This window comes from Ascaphus truei, chromosome 15 (genome assembly GCF_040206685.1).
Source record: "Ascaphus truei isolate aAscTru1 chromosome 15, aAscTru1.hap1, whole genome shotgun sequence".
Taxonomy (NCBI): domain Eukaryota; kingdom Metazoa; phylum Chordata; class Amphibia; order Anura; family Ascaphidae; genus Ascaphus; species Ascaphus truei.
In genome coordinates, this window is record NC_134497.1 from 43,723,806 (window position 1) to 43,742,334 (window position 18,529).

Consider the following 18,529-nt stretch of genomic DNA (forward strand, 5'->3'; position numbering starts at 1 on the left):
GCAATTTTAATGTGGTACATATCAAGATTGTGGTAATAATTTACTGGGTGCGATATTTGGGCCAATCTCGCGATATGGGAATTAACGCGATCGTTAATAATGTGTTACATACCGCATTGGGTTAATATTTCTATCATAGGCTTCTGTAATGTCTCTTATTACGGAAACCTATGATCAAAATAACATTAACCTGTTTCATACTTGTGGTTGCCATGGTATACCACAGGCACCAAACGGTTAATACTTTATTTAAATGATCCCGTTAAAAAAGGCAACAAGAAACCTCCATCATATAGAAAATTAAAAGATCACTTGTGAGAACTTTCACATCTCTTAGACAGTTCTGCAACCCTGCTTTTCACCATTATCACCTAGCATACAGTGCTTCCACTGCAGCAAGGGCTACTGGGAAATGACATGCAAATGAGCACTGTGTCGCCTTTTGCCTGAAAACCATTTTTACATGGAACCATTATACGCTAATACTTGCTCTTAACACAGCTTTTAAGCACAGCAAGGGGTTATATGCAAAACCAGAGGAACCATGTCTGTGAGTGTTTCTCTGGCTTTGCATATAATCTGATGCTGTGTTAACAGCGAGCATTATCTTATAAGGGTTCAATGTAAAAATGGGTTTCAGGCAAAAGGTGACACGTTGTGCTCATTTGCATATCATTTCCCAGAATCCCTTGCTGCAGTGGACGCACTTAGAGAGAAAATAGGGGAGCAAGGAATTATGGAATGAACATAAAAACATCAAATGAACAAATACAAAGATATTATACAGTGGTGGGAAGGCTGCTACTTGTAACCTGCCCACCTAACACACACAAAAGAGCACAAGGGTTAATCACGACAGTCAATGCACTTACTGTATGTTCCAATGGGGGGAGGATGGCGGATGGAGTGGAAATATATATAATTTCCCTAATGAGACTTCCCCTTTGAAAAAGTCGCCCGTGTGCACCAAAACGCGTCAGGGAGCATCATTACGCATCACGCACCGACATTACATCATCACGCATGCGCACGAAGAGGCCGGATCGAGTGCGGAAAAGCATTGCGGCCACCAGCTCAGAAGACATTCTCTGGGACTTGTAAGGCGCTTTTGTGAATTATCTGAGGTTCCCCTGGGTTCCTGCACGGACCACTGGCCCTCCACACCATTGAGGTTAATTGGAACTGCGGATCCTAATCACGGACAGACCAGACTGGTGGTGATATATTCCCAAACTGCTATTATTTTACTTACCCTTGAGTGATTTTCTTCCCCCTCCCCTTCCTTTCCCAACAATAAATGTACGGTTGTACACTATGGGGCGTGCGCTCTCTCCTCTCTTTCTCATATATCTATATCTCTATCACACACATAAATGAATACCGCATCAAACAACCAAAAGATGAATGCACTGTCTAAACCAAAGCAGAAAATAGCTGAAAATAACAGAAATAATGTCTACTTGGCGGTGCTAGAGGAATATAATAATATGTAAACACGGAAAAAGAAAAAGAAACCTCTCAAACAGCACTCAGACGAATAATGCAAATAATAATAGTAATACATTTATTGAGTCAAAATATTAAGGAAAACAAAAAAAAAACCAGCTAACTGAAGCCCTGGCTAACTGGACTCAAAGAAATATATAGATATAAATTGAATTCAAGGGAACTATATAATGAACATAAACCTCAATGAATAGAACCAATATGGGGACCAAGTACCCATAGTGATTCACAACCGTTCGGTCACAGGAGGTATAAGCATAGCACAGAAAAAAATAATAAATATACCAGGCAAACTAAGCTAATGTGTAGGGCTAAATAATAAAAATACCTATTGACATGAAATTATAAATATAGTACATAGCAGAAAACATAAAGGTAATTCAGTAACCCAAAATGGCTGGCAACAGAACAGGAGAGAGACTCATATATTTCCAACCAATTTAATATCAGTGGTACTGCCCATATAAAAGTGCCTTAATATATATTATATTATATCATATCCACTTACACGGCCCTGTGTAAGTGTTTCACACATCTGGGGTGTCTTTACTCCTTCTCCCTTGGTCAGTCCCGTCCTTCTCTATTGGATCCACTGGAATCCCCGATGGGTGTAGATATTGGGACCCCTTCGTCTCGGAGTGCGCACCCACAATCAGTTGGGAGGCCAGAGAGATGTATTGGATTAAAATATGAAAATGTAATAATACAATAAACAATCCACACTCGCATGTCATAAAGTCCTAGTCCGCGACCGTGTAGTCCTTGGCTGCGAGCCTGGCCCTCTGGAAAAGGTATATATTGATGACATCCTCTTAATTTGGAAGGGTGATGAGTTGGCCTTGCAGGATTTTTTCTATATATCAATACCAATAACCTTAATCTGGCCTTCACGTCAGAAAATAGCGGAGACAAAATCAACTTTCTAGCCAACCCCATCGTTTGTTTTAAAAAAAATCACATGTAAAGCCTGTAAACAGGCATCAAAGTAGAAGGTTCATTTTAAGTCACGAGTAACGGGATGGTTTTAAAATTGATCACTATATCAGCTGTCGGTCTTTTTTGTGGTCTATTTCCTGAAATGCCCACGTGGGCTCCAGTATGTGGAACGTTCCTCATGACCATAGAAGTAGTACCACAGAGCTGGAGGGGAGGAGACAGGCTGAAAAAGTTGTCAAAAAGAGACGTACTGGATCTACAAATTGAAAACGTTGAATCCAGAGGGTCTCAACATCGACATTGACCTTGGGGCTTTTACCTGAGGGAGCCATACCTTCAATTATTTTAGTATATCACTAGAGGTTCCTCACTCCCAGAGACATCCCCTCTTTCTAGCTTCATCAGCCTGTTTTCCTTTATTCACCACTGTGTGGAATTTTCTAAATGGTGGTAAATGGGAATAGATTATGCAAGAATTTTTTGTCTCCAAATGAGGAATTTGTAACACCTTGAAGTATGTAACTAGTTGGGTGCATTAACCATAGATTTCCCTCTCAATATATGGGGAGTGGAGTCATGTAAGGATAGAGAACAAGTCAGGTGTAATATATTATATAAATCATATCAGTTTTTTTAGTATAATCTGTGCGGTGGAGTTTCGAGTTTACCACTGGGGTGTATTTTATTGCCTGACTTTCCCTACTAATATCAATTTCTGATTTTAAGTAATGGCTTGAATAGAACTGCATTAGGCCGTAAGGAACGGATTAGCTAAAGAACTGGCAGAACCAGCATTACTGTTAATGAATCTAGTATGAAGACTCGTGACAGAATTATGTTAGGGGTTAAACATAAGCGTATGTAAGCAACTGATCTTCATTTGCATTATTATTGTTTTTATAGTAGCAGCAGTTGTTCACCGAAGACTGTGAAAATATTTGTGTAAAACTGATGATTTTCATTAGACTACTGGCTTCCTAAAGCATTACAAATATATGCAAATCCTTATGGATTAGGACATGAAGTAATTTATCTTGACCCAAATGGATTCATATTTGTTTTAATAATTGTTTGAATAATGGTTCTGAATGTGGAATGTGATAAGGAGTTAAATGGCTGAGTTAAAGTACAGACAAGACACTATGTGTACTCATAGATTTTTCTAATCTGTGAAGGTGATGAGCAAATCAGCTGTTTAATGATTTTATGTGTGTGACAAATAACTGCTAACTGTTATAAGTTTATCCGAGTGTTATCTGAGAGAGAATTGAGGGAAACCTCACAGTGGAAGTGTGCCAGAGGGAAGGGGTTAATGGATGAATCATTCCAAAGAGAGGAATGTTTTGGAATATAGGTGAAAGGTTTTTCATCCACCATATTGAGCCACTAAATGTGTGGGGGCTATATGAACATCCCCTATGGTTAATAGGTACCAAGGTGTGTATCAGTATGGACTACAACGGCACAGTTTTATTGCATTACTCTTTTTAAATACTGAGGACATTATGTGAACACTGATTTGAGTACCATGATGACATCACGGATGTCAGCTGGGATGCTTGGCAAAGCTTACACCACTCATCCTTACAAATTAATTAGTAGCACCCTAATTGTATCTACAACCTCGTGGCCATGGACAACGAGTGCCTATTTATACTATGGACTAATTTCCAAGCAACATCTTTGAGCTTGACGAAGCCGAACTATTGAATCGCGTTGCTCAGCTTTCTGTTCCAGGGAGGCCACCGTAGCAGTCCGCCCGGATTGTGAATCGGCTGTGCCCCGGAGCTGTGTACCGGATGCGGGAGCAGGGATATTGTAGCATCGGAGCGGGCATGGACTACACGGTCACGGCCTAGGACTTTGACATGCGAGTGTGGCTTATTTATTGCATTATTACATTTTCATATTTTAATCTAACACATCTCTCTGGCCTCGCAATTGATTGTGGGGGCGCACTCCAAGAAGAAGGGGTCCCAATATCTATACCAATCGGGCATTTCAGTGGATCCAATAGAGAAGGACGGGACTGACCAAGGGGAGGAGTAAAGACACCCCTGATGTGTGCAACACTTAGACAGGGCCGTGTAAGGGGATATATATATATATATATATATATATATATACACTGCTGTGCCAGCCTTTATTCTAAGACTTCTCGGGGGCGTGGTGGTTCCATGTCCTTAATGCCACGCGGAGTAAATGGTGCATCCCCTGTGCTCATGCTGCATTCGTGCCGCCCAGCACCCGCGGGTTGAACTGCGGTTGAACTGTTTAATTAGAATGGTTCGGATTTAATTGGGGGCAATTCTTCGCGTATCCGCCAGGTGGCAGATATTCATGAAATGTAATGAATTCTAATGTGTACACTACTGTACATGTGCTACAGTAATGTGTCGACTTGCAGTTGTTAAAAAAAAATACTACAGTGGTCTATTGTGAATTGACCTTGGTACTGAACAAGTTACTTTATCAATTTAGGCGTTTCATAATAAAAACTCAATGCTCTGTGTCTTTTTCACATTACTTACTGTACAGTATTTCTCACTGCACAATCGCTCGCCGGACGGAAACAATGAGTACACCGCAGTATGTTTGCAAAAGACCTGACTGCACATATGCATACGTAATTTGGTCGGCAATTAATGCAGCAGCTGATAACATGGCCACAGTTTGTGAAATCTATCAATATTTTATCGCAAATTATGACTTTTTACAAATTTTCACCTGATGCTCGTGTGTGTAAGCGTGCGATAAGGAAAAAGTTAAGTAGCGATCTGTTTTTTTTTTCCGTATTACCCCTGCACACGGAGTTAGAGGAGGGTATTAGTGTGTGGTGCCAGATTTTTCCAGTATCTTTGATCATGGAGACTTCAAAAGGAGAAAGGTCAGATTTAATGAACATAAGATTCGTCAATCCCAGTCCAGCAATGTAACAGCGCCTGCACCGGCGCCAGCACCAGCTTACAATAACGGTCCGACTGTCAGTGAAATCTTGGTGACGGCAACCCTTGCTATCAGTCCCCGCCAGGATACCTACAAAACTTCCAGCATGAGCCTGATTTTACGTACAGATACCAGCAAGCTTGCATGTACCAAAAAGATTTCCAGCTTCATCAGCTGTCAACTACAGGTGTAGCAGACCCGCTGTCACCTGTCACGTACGTGTATAATGAAGACTACGGGACTGACCGTGGCTCATCGCCACCCGTTTGGCAAAGTCTATAATGAAGGTAAATACGGTATCATTTATTACTTTAACTACCTGTATTACAGTACACTACCTGTATTACACTAGAGTACATATTACAGTACTTACACGACCTGCAGTTCAGGTTGCCGAATTTTATTCTTTTTTTAAAATATCAATACATTATGCACACAGACAAGTGATTAGTTACTGCAGATCGGTCCGTTCTCCTGTAATCAATCGCTTTGCTTATGGTTATTTAGTTCTATTATTTTATTCACAATTCTAGAAAATATAGTCCAGCACTATGATTGGCTGAGCAGTTTCTACAGTACAATACATACTGAACAATTGGTGGACAGCTAGGCGCATGCGTGTATGTTTCATGGTACCTTTTTGAAACGCATATGCGTATCATCACATCCCCCACCACCAAGTCTTACTACAGTAACAAGACAACGGTACTGCAACCGCTTATCACCCCCCCCCCCCGAGCCATTCATTAAAATTCTTGTAGCCTTCTTGAAGGAACCATTATTTGAAATGTTATACGGTACTTTCTGTACTGTATGTTTTATAAAATGTGAAACAATGAAACGATTTTTTTAAAATTCAACTTTTTTTGGAGTGAAAACATTATTTTATATATAAAAGTGAATAGAGAAGAATATTCTCTTCCAGTGCTCCAAGTTAAATAATTTGCTTCTCCTTGGAAATAATTAAAAGCTATATAGCATAATCATCATTTCAAATGCACCATTGTTGGAGGATCCAGGTAAATATGGGGAGTAAAAACTGTAAAAAAGGTCAATAATGCTCATTGTTAGGGGTGTGGGTAAAACATAGAAAAGGGATGTCAAGGGAACCTAAGTAAACCAGGGACCCTGACCCCTATCTAAATAATAACTCCAACACCAACCCTTAGAGCTAAACCATATAGATAAGGAACAGTGTCAAAGACATATTACTCACGACCCTTATATGTGCGGTCCATCTGGTCCTGGCGTGCTCTCAGCCCGACGTGTATAATGGTAGAAAATCACCCTGGATAGGGGGAAAGATGGCGGTGCACAGCGTGCCAGCAAGTGCCTCATGCGTTCCGGAAGCAGGAAGTAAAACGGAAGCTGGATGGCGATTTCAGTACAAAAATTTAATGAACAGCAAAGACATCAATAAAAAGAAAAAATCATCTTGAGAATGAACTCTGACGCGTTTCATGCATCTACTGCACTTTGTCAAAGAGTAATGGCCCTTTTCGGATGCTGACATTTGAAGGAGATCATCAACCGGAAGTCCCGCCCATCCCTCGCTCATTGGTTCCTCTGTTTTGGTACAATGACCAATAGAGGAGCATGGCGAGGTGAGTGGCAGCGCTGGCGATGAATAGAACTCCTCCATTGTCCATGCACCCTTGAATACAAACACAAACATTAACAAAAAAACTTTATCCAGCAAGAACTGTTTAATCAAACAGGTCATTATTATTCCTTCAATATATATAAATATAAATTAGGATACATGTATAATATTTGGTGTATGACACAAGCAACTCTATGTTTTAATGAAGAAAAACGACCTGCTTGAAAATAATTAAACACTAATTAAAAAAGATGAAAATTTAATAAAGACATATAAATCAATGGACATAATGAAATAATTACTTATTCAATAGGAACACATCTCATGTGTAATGATGATATTACAATGAGTAACTATGTATATGTATAATGATCTAATTTTAGATCATTAACTATAATAAAAATATGTGTTAATATCTATAATTAAACGAAATATGACCAATGAATTGTCTGTGGAATATATGGAACTAATGTACAAGTGAATGAATGAATATATATGCACATGTATCCACATATTGTGATTATAAATGTCAATTAATAATTCATATTCGTAACAGTTGTATCCATATTTATCCCTATTGATCATTGACATACAGACATATAGAAATACTAAAGTGCTCAATTTAGAACAGTTGTTCATACCAATGTCATAAATCATGATAATCATTAAATCAATGCTTGATTATTGTATCTTAGATAGAGGTATTATTTGGTGTATAAGACTGGCTGTTGAGATATATAAAGCTCACAGCAAACAGTCAATATACACCAAATATCACAAAGGTGGTAAATACAAGACAGAAATGTTTCTGTGATGATCACAGTTAGGTAAGGCTTGAAAGAAAAAGGAAACTTATATCTGGGCTCTGTCAAAAAATGATTTAGTTCCCAGTCGGTATTTATACCTTCTGGATGCAAAGCATTTAGTGTGAAAATCCAGTACATGTCTCTTTTGTTAAGAGTGTTTAATCTGTTACCTTTTCTGGGGTGTATTCTGATAAATTCCAGACCACTAAATGAAAAGGAGTCTATTTTGCCTTGTGGACACCCCGTAAAGTGTCTGGATACTGGGAATCTTAAGTCACCTTTTTTTGATAGATCTTAGATGCTCCATAGGCCAAATTTTTAATGGCCTAATAGTCCTCCCATATATTTTCCCACAACCACATTTCAAAGAATAGATCACGTGATCAGTATTGCAAGTGATCAAATGATTTATCCTATGTGTGTCATGGGTGACTTTAGATGCAATCGACTTAATAGGTTTAGCGTATTTACATGCAGAACAGTAACCACATTTGTGGAAATATCTCGGAGGAAGAAACCCTTTAGTATGTATAGAGGGAGGAACGAACAAACTCGGAGAGAGATGTGTAGATAAAGTATTAGCTTTCCTAAATGTAAATTTCGGTTGACTCTGGACGAATGGTTTTAGGGCCGTATCTAGTTGCAAAATGTGCCAATGTTTGTTGATAATAGATTTTATGTCTTCGGATTGGCGACTAAATTTGGTATTGAAGAACAGCCCTTCTCCTTCAAATTGAGCTTTATCACTGTAACGTAATATATTAGACTTACAGGCAGGCTGCAATAATTTGTCTCTAGAGATGGAGAATGCATGTTCAAAGGCACTTTGAATGCAGTTACGATCACAGCCTCTCTGTTCAAATCTAAATGCTAGATCTTTAGATTGTTCAGTGAACATTTCCAAACTTGAAAAAATTCTTCTGAGTCTTAAAAATTGACCTTTGGGTATCCCACAAATGAGGGTCCTCGGGTGACTGCTTGTTGCTTGCAAGAGAACATTCCTTGAGTTCTCTTTGCGATATATGTCGCTTTGTATGATATTGTTTAAATTAATGAACAGAAGAATGTCCAAATAAGTCATCTGTACTGTGTGTGCAATTAAGGGAAAATGTAAATTGTATGTATTATCATTGATGGTCTCCACGAATCTACTCAACAATTCAGTGCCACCCTCCCAAATCATAATCAGATCATCGATGTATCTACGATAAAATTTAATTTTGTGTCTGTATATGTTGGTGTCACTGTAAATAAAATGTTGCTCCCAAAACCCATAAATAAATTAGTGTAAGAGGGTGCGAAAGATGTGCCCATAGCAGTGCCACGTTGAAGATAATAAAACTTGTTAAACAAGAAATATTTGTGTGTTTAAAAGAAATAAGATATATTCAATAATAAATGTGCGCTGTGCAGGTGACATGCAAGAAGTATCCAAAAAGTGTTGAATGACTGAAATGCCGTGCTGGTGATCGATGATAGTATAAAGTGAAGTGACGTCTAAGGTTACCCATGTGTAAGAATGTGACCAAGAAAATGTTTTAAGTGCATTGTGTAGATCCGTGGAGTCCCTCAGGTAAGATGGTAACTGATGTACCAGAGGCTGTAAAAAACAGTCGCCGTATCTTGAAAGACCATCTCCCAAAGATCCAACGCTCAATATAATGGGCCTGCCAGAGACTTATGGATCTTTGGGAGATGGTGGAAGATAGGAACGACTGGATCGTCTGCATACAAGAATGTGCTTTCTTTGTCATTAATGACCTATAATATGGTTCCCAACTCTAGAACATTTTTTAACTGGGATAAATAGACTTTAGTTGGCTCTTTGTATAATTTAAAATAAGAATCTTTATCAGAGAGCTGTCGAAGGGCTTCATTGCTATAGTCATCAATGTCTAAGATGACTGTCGCTCCACCCTTCTCAGCCCTCTTAACAATAATATTCTTATTACTTTTCAGTGTTTTCAATTTCGCAATTTCATCATTCGTCATATTGGTATGTGAGTGTGATGTAAACTTGAACCCCTGTGCCAATAAAAGAAAGTCTTTCTCTACCACTTGTTCAAATGTCCTGATGTGGGGACCTTTTAACATATGTTGGATAAAAAATAGATTTTCTCTTTAGTCCAGAGTCGACCGAACCTGTTAGGAAAGAAGAACGAGAAAAACAATCATCAGTTAATGTATGTTCAACATTGTTAGGATCATATAACTCATTCATATCTTGTAGAAGGCAAAAATCTGCAAAGTTAGAAAGTTGATAGTCACCGGGTAAATCTCGTGGAGGTGAATGAGGTTCATCCTCAGCAGAGGAGCTCACTCTCTATATATTTATATATTATATTATAAAGCAATAACGGAAATAAAGGAAGGCCCCGCTTCTCGGCGCTTCGTTATCCGGTGGTGCCGAGAAGGGGGCCGCCATCTTTAAACCGCAGTCGCGCATGCGCAAAATGGGCGGTTGCACACGGCGGGCATGCGCAGACCGCTGTCTGTGCGCGCACAATGTAGTTTGCGCGCGCAGACCATAGGCCGCGCATGCGCAGAACGGCGAAAAACGCCGTTCTGTGCATGCAAAGAACTGAAAATCACCGGATCCACTTTCCGGCAATTTTCACTATATGGCAGGGACCTGGAAAGGAACCTGCCGTATACCCGGGGCCCTGCTGTATATAATTGTCACGGTAGCTAGTGATAGGTTATAATACACACCAAAATATATCTGGGTTGAATTGAACACGACTTAGATATAATAAATTCGAGTTTATTCCTTAAAAAAGGTGGGCACACAAGATATACAAATAACAGGCAAAATATAGACACTTACTTAGGGGGATGGTGAAGTAATCAGGATACAGGATTAGCCATTCACCCAGCGATCAGACATCAAGTAGTTGGTAATACAGGTTCAGATGAAGCCATCACGAACAGACATGAAAAGACAATGGGTATAGGTTGACCCTAGTTTATAAGGAGTTTCAACCCCCATACCTTAACCCTGGGGCGCCTGGCTGTCTAGCAGATTCCTTTGTAGTTAGGAACTCCCTTGTCTGCAAGTATGAATTATGTCACTTACAAACCACTCAGGCCCTATGTTTCTCCGCCCTATTGTACACAATCAGGTTTTTAAGTGATACAGTTAGACTACAGTTTGACTAGAGGTGACTGGGGACTGCACACTCTTTTACTCAAGACAACAAACGGTAAGCTATTCAGATCACACTATGATCCCATGCTTGTTAGCCTGCATAGTTTAACCCCCCACCCCTTTACAACTTCTTTCACTGCAGCCTCTCCCAAAACTGACTGCACAAAACACTGAAACCCTGAATTGACCCTAGCATTGCAATGCAGCAAAACACATGACAAGGTACAGGTTCACCCCTGCTGTTTAGTCTGCACACACTCACTCTGCTCATAACAGCTCCATGCAACACTGCCTACCTCTGGCATCATGAACCTGCTATGTCTTCTAACTTTTTTCTTTCTCCTGGCCTCATGGAGATGTTACTCCCTCTATCCACTACAAACTCCTCCATCCTGGCCCGCACCCAACATCACCATACACCCTGGACTACTCAAAAGCCTTTCATTATCTATGGAATGTTGGTGGAGAACTCTAAAAACCAGCACACCAACCACTGCTCACTCTAATGGAAAACACCACAAATTTACAACTTGTAAACAACTACCCAAATTTCTTCTCATACTATTACTCTCTCTAGCAGGTGATATTGAAACTAACCCAGGTCCTCCCATTTCAGCTCTGCCCCATACCCCTGAGAATTCCACCTTTAAATTCCAAAAAGGGCTATCTGTCGCCCATATAAACATCCGGAGCCTGCTGCCCAAACTGGATGAACTAAGGGCATGGTGCCTTATGCATAAACCCAAAGCCATCGTTCTTACAGAAACATGGCTATCCTCTAAAACCCCTGATGCAAATATCGCCATTCAGGGATACTCCATTTTTAGGAGAGATAGGTCAAAGAGAGGAGGAGGGGTGTTATTTTATATTGCAGACACCTTACAATTTACACTGCTACATTGCCCACCAAGTCCACCCTCTTTTGAAACTCTAGTTGGCAAAATCTGCCTCCCCTTTTCTAAGCCCATCTTGCTTGCTGGCATCTACCGCCCCCCTAAAGCCCCTCTACAATCCTTGACTGATATCACCCAATTTCTTGCCTCCATTTCCTCTCTGAATGAGAAGAGTGAGCTGCTAGTTCTTGGGGATTTCAACTTCAATTGGCTTGACCCTAAAAACCACAAAATCCAGATACAACTCAAGTCACCTATCGCAACTCATTTCCCAACCGACACGAATAAACCTGAAGTCGCATAACCATTCCTTGCTAGACTGGATTCTCTCCTCAAACCCCAGCAGAATCCAATCCTCTGGCATCCTTCCTGACATTTTCAGTGACCATGCAATAGTGTACTGTGTAAGGAAAATTAAACCGCCCCATTCAAGCCCCAAAGTTCTCCTCACTAGAACATTTAAAAACTTTAACCCACAACAGTTTCTGGATGACCTTACCAACTGCCCATGGCACAGAATCGATTTAATCCCCGACCCTGACTCTGCGCTCGACCATTTCCAATCCGAGTTCTTAAAACTCTGCGATACCCATGCTCCACTACGCAAAATAAGGGTACGGGGGGCCCACCTTCCATGGGTTACACCTGACCTTATAGCACTCTACCAGTTCAGGGATGCCTTGTGGAAAAGCTACAAAGTAACTGGCACTACCAAGGATCTCAATCACTACAGATGCCTGCGGAACGTGTGCACAAGGCAAACAAGGCATGCAAAAGCACAATATTACTCTGACAATCTCCTCCAGAATACATCAAACCCAGCTAATTTCTGGAAGGTTATCAACAATATATTCCAGCCTCCTAACCATCAACAACCAAGTAATATCACTAAGGGGGATATTACTCTGACAACCCCCACTGACATTGCAAATGCATTCAATGATTACTTTGTGGGGTGTGCCACTAACTTATTAGCGAAACGCAGCACAAACCCCAAACCTGAATCTCATCCTGGGAGTACCCCTATAGTCCCACCCCCTCCCAACACTGCCCACAATTTTCAATTTAGCCCAGTATCTGAAGAGGAGATTACACAAGCGCTCCTCAAACTAAAACTAAGCAGCCAATGTGGACCCGACTTACTACAATCTAGGTTCCTACGACTTGGTGCCCCAGCCATTGCCAAACCAATTGCGTCCATAGTCAACTCTATCCTGTCTGCAGGCCATATCCCTAAGACCTGGAAAACTGCCAGAGTTGTCCCAATCTTCAAAAGTGGGGACAAAAACACTGTCTCAAACTACAGGCCAATCTCACTTCTCCCAATTCTATCCAAAGTTATGGAAAAATGTGTCCACTCCCAATTAAGCGATTTCTACACCAAGACAAATTTCCCTAGCCAATTCCAGTCTGGGTTTCGTCCCAAACACTCCACCGTAACTACCCTGCTAAAAGTTTGCAATGAAATCCAATGTGGAATGGAACGGGGACAACTCACTGGTGCAGTATTCCTAGATTTTGCAAAGGCTTTTGACACAGTTGATCATGCTATCCTGCTTAACAAACTCCAGAGCTCTGGAATAGGGAAACATGCTTTAAACTGGTTTCAGTCCTACCTATCAGGAAGATCCCAACATGTGTCCATCTCAGGCTCTTACTCCAACCCCCTGGATATCACTTGTGGTGTCCCGCAAGGCTCTGTTCTGGGGCCCCTACTCTTCTCAGTGTACATTAATGATCTTCCCACAGCTTGTAAGGAAGCCTCAATACACATGTATGCAGATGACACAATCCTGTATGCACACAGCCATAGCCTCTCTGACCTTCAACACATACTTCAGTCTGACTTTTTGAGACTCAAAAACTGGATTTCCCAAAACAAACTGTTTTTAAACACTGACAAGACTGTAACAATGGTATTTGGGACCAAGACTAAATTTGTAAAGCTTCCAGTGACTGAGCTCCTGATTAGAACCAACGCTAAAACCACCCTAACACCTGTCACTAGTTTTAAATACCTGGGCTTATGGTTTGACTCCCACTTAACATTCGGGATGCACATTGATACCCTGACAACCAAGACCTATGCCAAACTAGGGGTACTTTACAGGAACAAATCCTCCCTAAGTCTCCTGGTCAGAAAGCGTATTGCACAGCAGATGCTAATGCCAATTATTGACTATGGAGACATAGTATATGGCTCGGCTCCTCAAACCCACCTTAGCAAACTTGACACCCTCTACAATTCAATTTGTCGTTTTGTTCTCCAATGCAACTACAACACACATCACTGCGAAATGCTCAAAGAACTAGATTGGTCATCACTAGAGTCTAGGCGCAAAGTTCACCTTTCCTGTCTCACCCTCAAATACTTTCTGGGCAAGCTACCCAGCTACCTGAACAAGCTCCTCACCCCTACCACATGCAGTACCTATCACCTGAGATCAGACTCCAAAAGACTATTCATGGTCCCAAGACTCAACAAAGTATCCGGACGTTCCTCCTTCTCCTTCCGTGCACCCCAAAACTGGAACAACCTACCAGAGACTCTCATATCCACCACCAGCTTAAGTTCTTTCAAATCTAAGGCTGTCTCACACTTTAATCTGGTCTGTAACTGTTTCATACGCTCATAATATATATTTTCTTTAACTGTGCATGCAATGTCTTGTATATAAATGTATACCTTGTTCATTTATGTAACTGTATTTGTAACCATGTATTATTTGTTTTACTCTGTGCCCAGGACATACTTGAAAACGAGAGGTAACTCTCAATGTATTACTTCCTGGTAAAATATTTTATAAATAAATAAATAAAATCAGAGCGGTCAGCCTTTGATCAGAGGGTTTATGGTAGACAATTTGTCTCCCTCCTGAGTATTAACATACCATATGGGCTCTGGGTTTTTATCCCAGACCCAAAATACAATTCATACTTTAATACCTTCATATATTAAAATAATCCTTTCTGTGGGTCTGAGCGGGCTGATATTGGCCAGGTCCTCATGCCGGAGGACCTTTGCAATTGTGGCCAAGTTTCAACCTTCCACGACCCCCAGAACCAGAGATATACAAATACAATTTAAAACCCTTATTACTTTAATGCAGGATTCTCCGCTCACAAAATGAATCTCTGCTTTTCACTATTTCCCATTGAAATCAATGGGCTCCACCGCTATAGGCTTTCAATGGAGCAACTCCGCCATTGAAGTCAATGGTAAAAGTACAATTTTCACATTTGCCTATACTCCGTCTGGTTGATCAGAGAGGGCTGGAAATGGCCATGCAGTCATGCCGGAACAGTGACTACATGCGACCCAAATCCCAACCCTCTGGTACTCACAGAACCGGAGATATAGGCTCACACTTTTACATTTTCGGACTTAGCCGTTTTAACGCCACACGGCTTTTCCCCCATTGGAATCAATGGCCGGTGCCGCCATAGGCAATGCATGGGCGAGCGCCGCCATTGTATTCAATGGGACCTCCGCTCCGCCATTAGAGTCAATGGTGCGACCCTCTTGACGAGTACGACCCTTTACGGGGGTCCTTTATTCCCGGACCCGGTGGGGGTCGAGTGTGGGGGCTCCTAGGGTCTAGGGGCAAAAATAATTTTATTTTTGGGTGCCCTAGAACCTAAGTTTCCCACGCCACTTGTAGTTGAACTTGAACTCAGTGTGATCAAAGCTCTTCTTTAGACAATGTTTCCGCTCTTGCGGTCTGCGGTTTGGATGGCTGCCAACCCGTTCCTGGAGGTCGGCGTCGAGGAATCCCCATTGAAATGAATGGCTCCATTGACTTACAATGGGGAACCGCCGCTCCTCCTCTCGGGCGCCACCTGCAGGTCTTCTATGGAAACGGGCCCAAACCGCCAGATCCGCTATTGGAATGCATGGAGCTGCAATGGCGACCTTTGGGAGGCTGCAAAATGGAGCCTGAAAAGGCGGGAAAATGGGACAAAGGGCTATAAACACTGAATTAACCTTAACCCTTTCCCTCCCGCACAAATCCCAGTGTATGTGTTGGTGCAAACACGGGAATGGGAACAATACACATTTACAGGGGAATATACATTTGGTTGCTGAAGCAGGGTAAAAACACATTACTGGACCGCAGTCCAGTTAACCTCTTGCTTCCCAAGTGAGAACAGGGGTGGCCAAATGGGGTGTAACCCCTTTAGTCCCGGGCCAAACCCCCTCTCCCATGACAATAATATTTTATTTTTCCTCAGAAAATAAACTTTGTCATCAAGCGTAGAACGGCTAATGGAGGAATTTCAATGGATCTACAGTATAATATCGCTTTTTTGAAACGTTGCTTGCGCATTGATGAATTTATTGATTAGGATAGAAAAATTGTGAGCTTTTTAGAAAACCCTAAACAGAATGCTGCTGTTTTCATATTCAATACTTTTTTGCATACAGTACTGTAATACAGTACACTCGCACATTTAATTTAATAAGAAACGCCCAAAATAAAAAGTTATAATCTTTTATCCTATACAGTATGTATTTATTCTGCAGTACTGTGATTTTTTTTGGGGGGGGGAGCTGTGGGGTTCAAAACATTATGATGACCTGTTGAAAATATTTTGTTGAACTAATAATCAAGCATACAGCCCTCTCCCCCTCTGTCTCCCCCACCCCCCCCCCCCCCCCCCACACACACACACAAAGGCCAAACCACTCATTTGTAATGGGTGGCTTTGTGGCTTAGTTTAATCGTTGAATCTACCCGAGCGTGTTCTCACATTTATGCGCATGCGTGTATGTGTTATTGGAACCTTGTTGAAACGCAGACAGTATGCATGTGATCACATTTAGGCGCATGTGTGTATGTGAACAATACATCACACATCCCACTCCGAGCCATTCATTAAAATTCTTGTAGGCTGATAAGCCCTTACTGTGGAACGAATCCTCCCCCAAACACATTCATTCGTACACAACGGTAATGCAATTTAAAACAAGCAACATTTTTTTTATTATTAGAACAATATTTTATAACTTATGCACGACTGAACAATCAAGCAGCAAAGTCCATCCCCATCAGTCTTTCCTTCCAGAGACGAGCCCTTACATGCCTCAAAAGGCAATTGATGGTGTCTCTCACGGTTCTCATCATATGATTGGTAACAATAAAAACCCGCTGCGGTTCCGCCAAAATAGTTTTACTTAAATTTTCTGGCAGAGCCTTTTTGATTCGATTCCCTTCGTAATTAACGTTGTGGGTCCACCCGCTGTACATCTCATAACTGACATGGTGTTTGAAGATGTACAGGGCATATTTCTGGGCAACACCAGCACTTGCAACCTTGTATTTTGCCCTGACTTGCTGGGGCAGGTCGCGCAAGGTGATGTCTGGCACTGTCTCAATGCAAGCGTGTGTTGGGTGCGGATGTGCTTCTGGCAGCAGGCGAAGGTAGGTGGTCTGGGAGGATGCTTTCCTCCTGTAGATATGGCCTTATCGGGGTTGTCATGTCATCCTCATCAATGGCATACAGGCACACGTATTCTGCAGACGGAGGGGTGCGCTTGGTGATGGAATAGAGAAGCTCACATCCATGCCACCCTCCTGCTCCTGCGTCGGACATACAGGGGCAGGGGCTCCAAGCAATGAATTTATTCCCGCTATGTTGCTTTCCATCTTCTTCTCAATCTTCTCCAAACGCCTATCCATATTTAGCATGGTCTCCAAAAGAAGATCGATCTTTTGCACCATAGAGTTGTCGGGGAGATCGACACAACTTAACCCATTCAGCATGCGGGCGAACGAGCTCGATCTGGTGCGAGGAGTGCTATTGACATCTGCGCGGGTGGATGCTGGAACAGGTGACCAGGGGGTTCCCAGCAGTAGAGCAGCGTCGTGGATGGGTGCAGGAGCAGGTGACCTGGGGGTTCCCGGTATAGCAGTGTCGTGGATAGGTGCTGGTGGATTCCAAGCCTGTTGCTTTCTTTGTACGCCAGCGAATTTCTTCTTCACATAATAAGGCCCAAGCTTCTTAGCCTTTGGAGTCGTCTGAACATTTTCTTTATTATCCTTTGGCTTTGAAAAGGCTTTCGCTTTTTCGTGGTCGGCACGGCAGAAGAAAGCAGATTCCTGCGTCCGTAGAATCGGGGTTGATCCGTGGAAGCAGATGGCATAATGCAGTATCTGGACATGGGCAAGTTCAGATACAGATCAGCGAGTGGTAGACTATGTAATTTATGTCACCTTTTATACCTGTTTTTGTTTTTTTTCGCGTGCATGGCCACGAGGTGCAGGTGTTTAAAAGTGGGCATACTGTGTACTAAACCTGTCGAGTGAGGTTGAGACACATTAAAGTAATAATAAAACATCCATTTTGTTGATTCACTGCGCATTGTATACACATCGACTACATATTCTTGTGCTTGTATTTCTTTCTAAACGCAGCGATGCCGATTTAAAAAGATTTCAAAGGATCTAAGCATGAGAATACAGGATATGTACAAGAGAGGACAACGAATTTCACAGATACAATGCTGGTTAAATACTTCGGGCCTCGTTGTTCCAGCAACCACTGTGAGCTATCATGCCCATGGTAAGGCCAGAAGTGTCAAGCGGACACCAACAGTCACTACCGAGTAAGTATTTACAGTATGTTTTCTTTACTGTACAGTACAGATTAAATGCATGTTTTTAATATTTGATCAAGATTTACATTCTTA

General features: G+C 41.6%; 1 protein-coding gene across 6 annotated transcripts in view; it reads left to right on the forward strand.

Annotated features, from left to right (window-relative positions):
• The window catches only part of LOC142466881 (uncharacterized), a 55,748-nt gene that overhangs the window by 19,039 nt on the left and 18,180 nt on the right, over positions 1–18,529 (forward strand). For 2 of the 6 annotated variants that reach the window (XR_012788265.1, XM_075572455.1), the window contains exon 2: positions 18,255–18,445. The exons of 3 other annotated variants lie outside the window; for them this stretch is intronic. Coding sequence is in view for 2 of the 3 variants with exons in the window: in XM_075572455.1 (XP_075428570.1) it covers positions 18,394–18,445 (52 nt within the window). In the remaining variant the exon portion in view is untranslated. Of the gene's footprint in view, positions 1–4,648; positions 5,676–18,254; positions 18,446–18,529 lie in introns of those variants that run through there. One more of the 6 variants, XM_075572454.1, reaches the window with a different exon arrangement.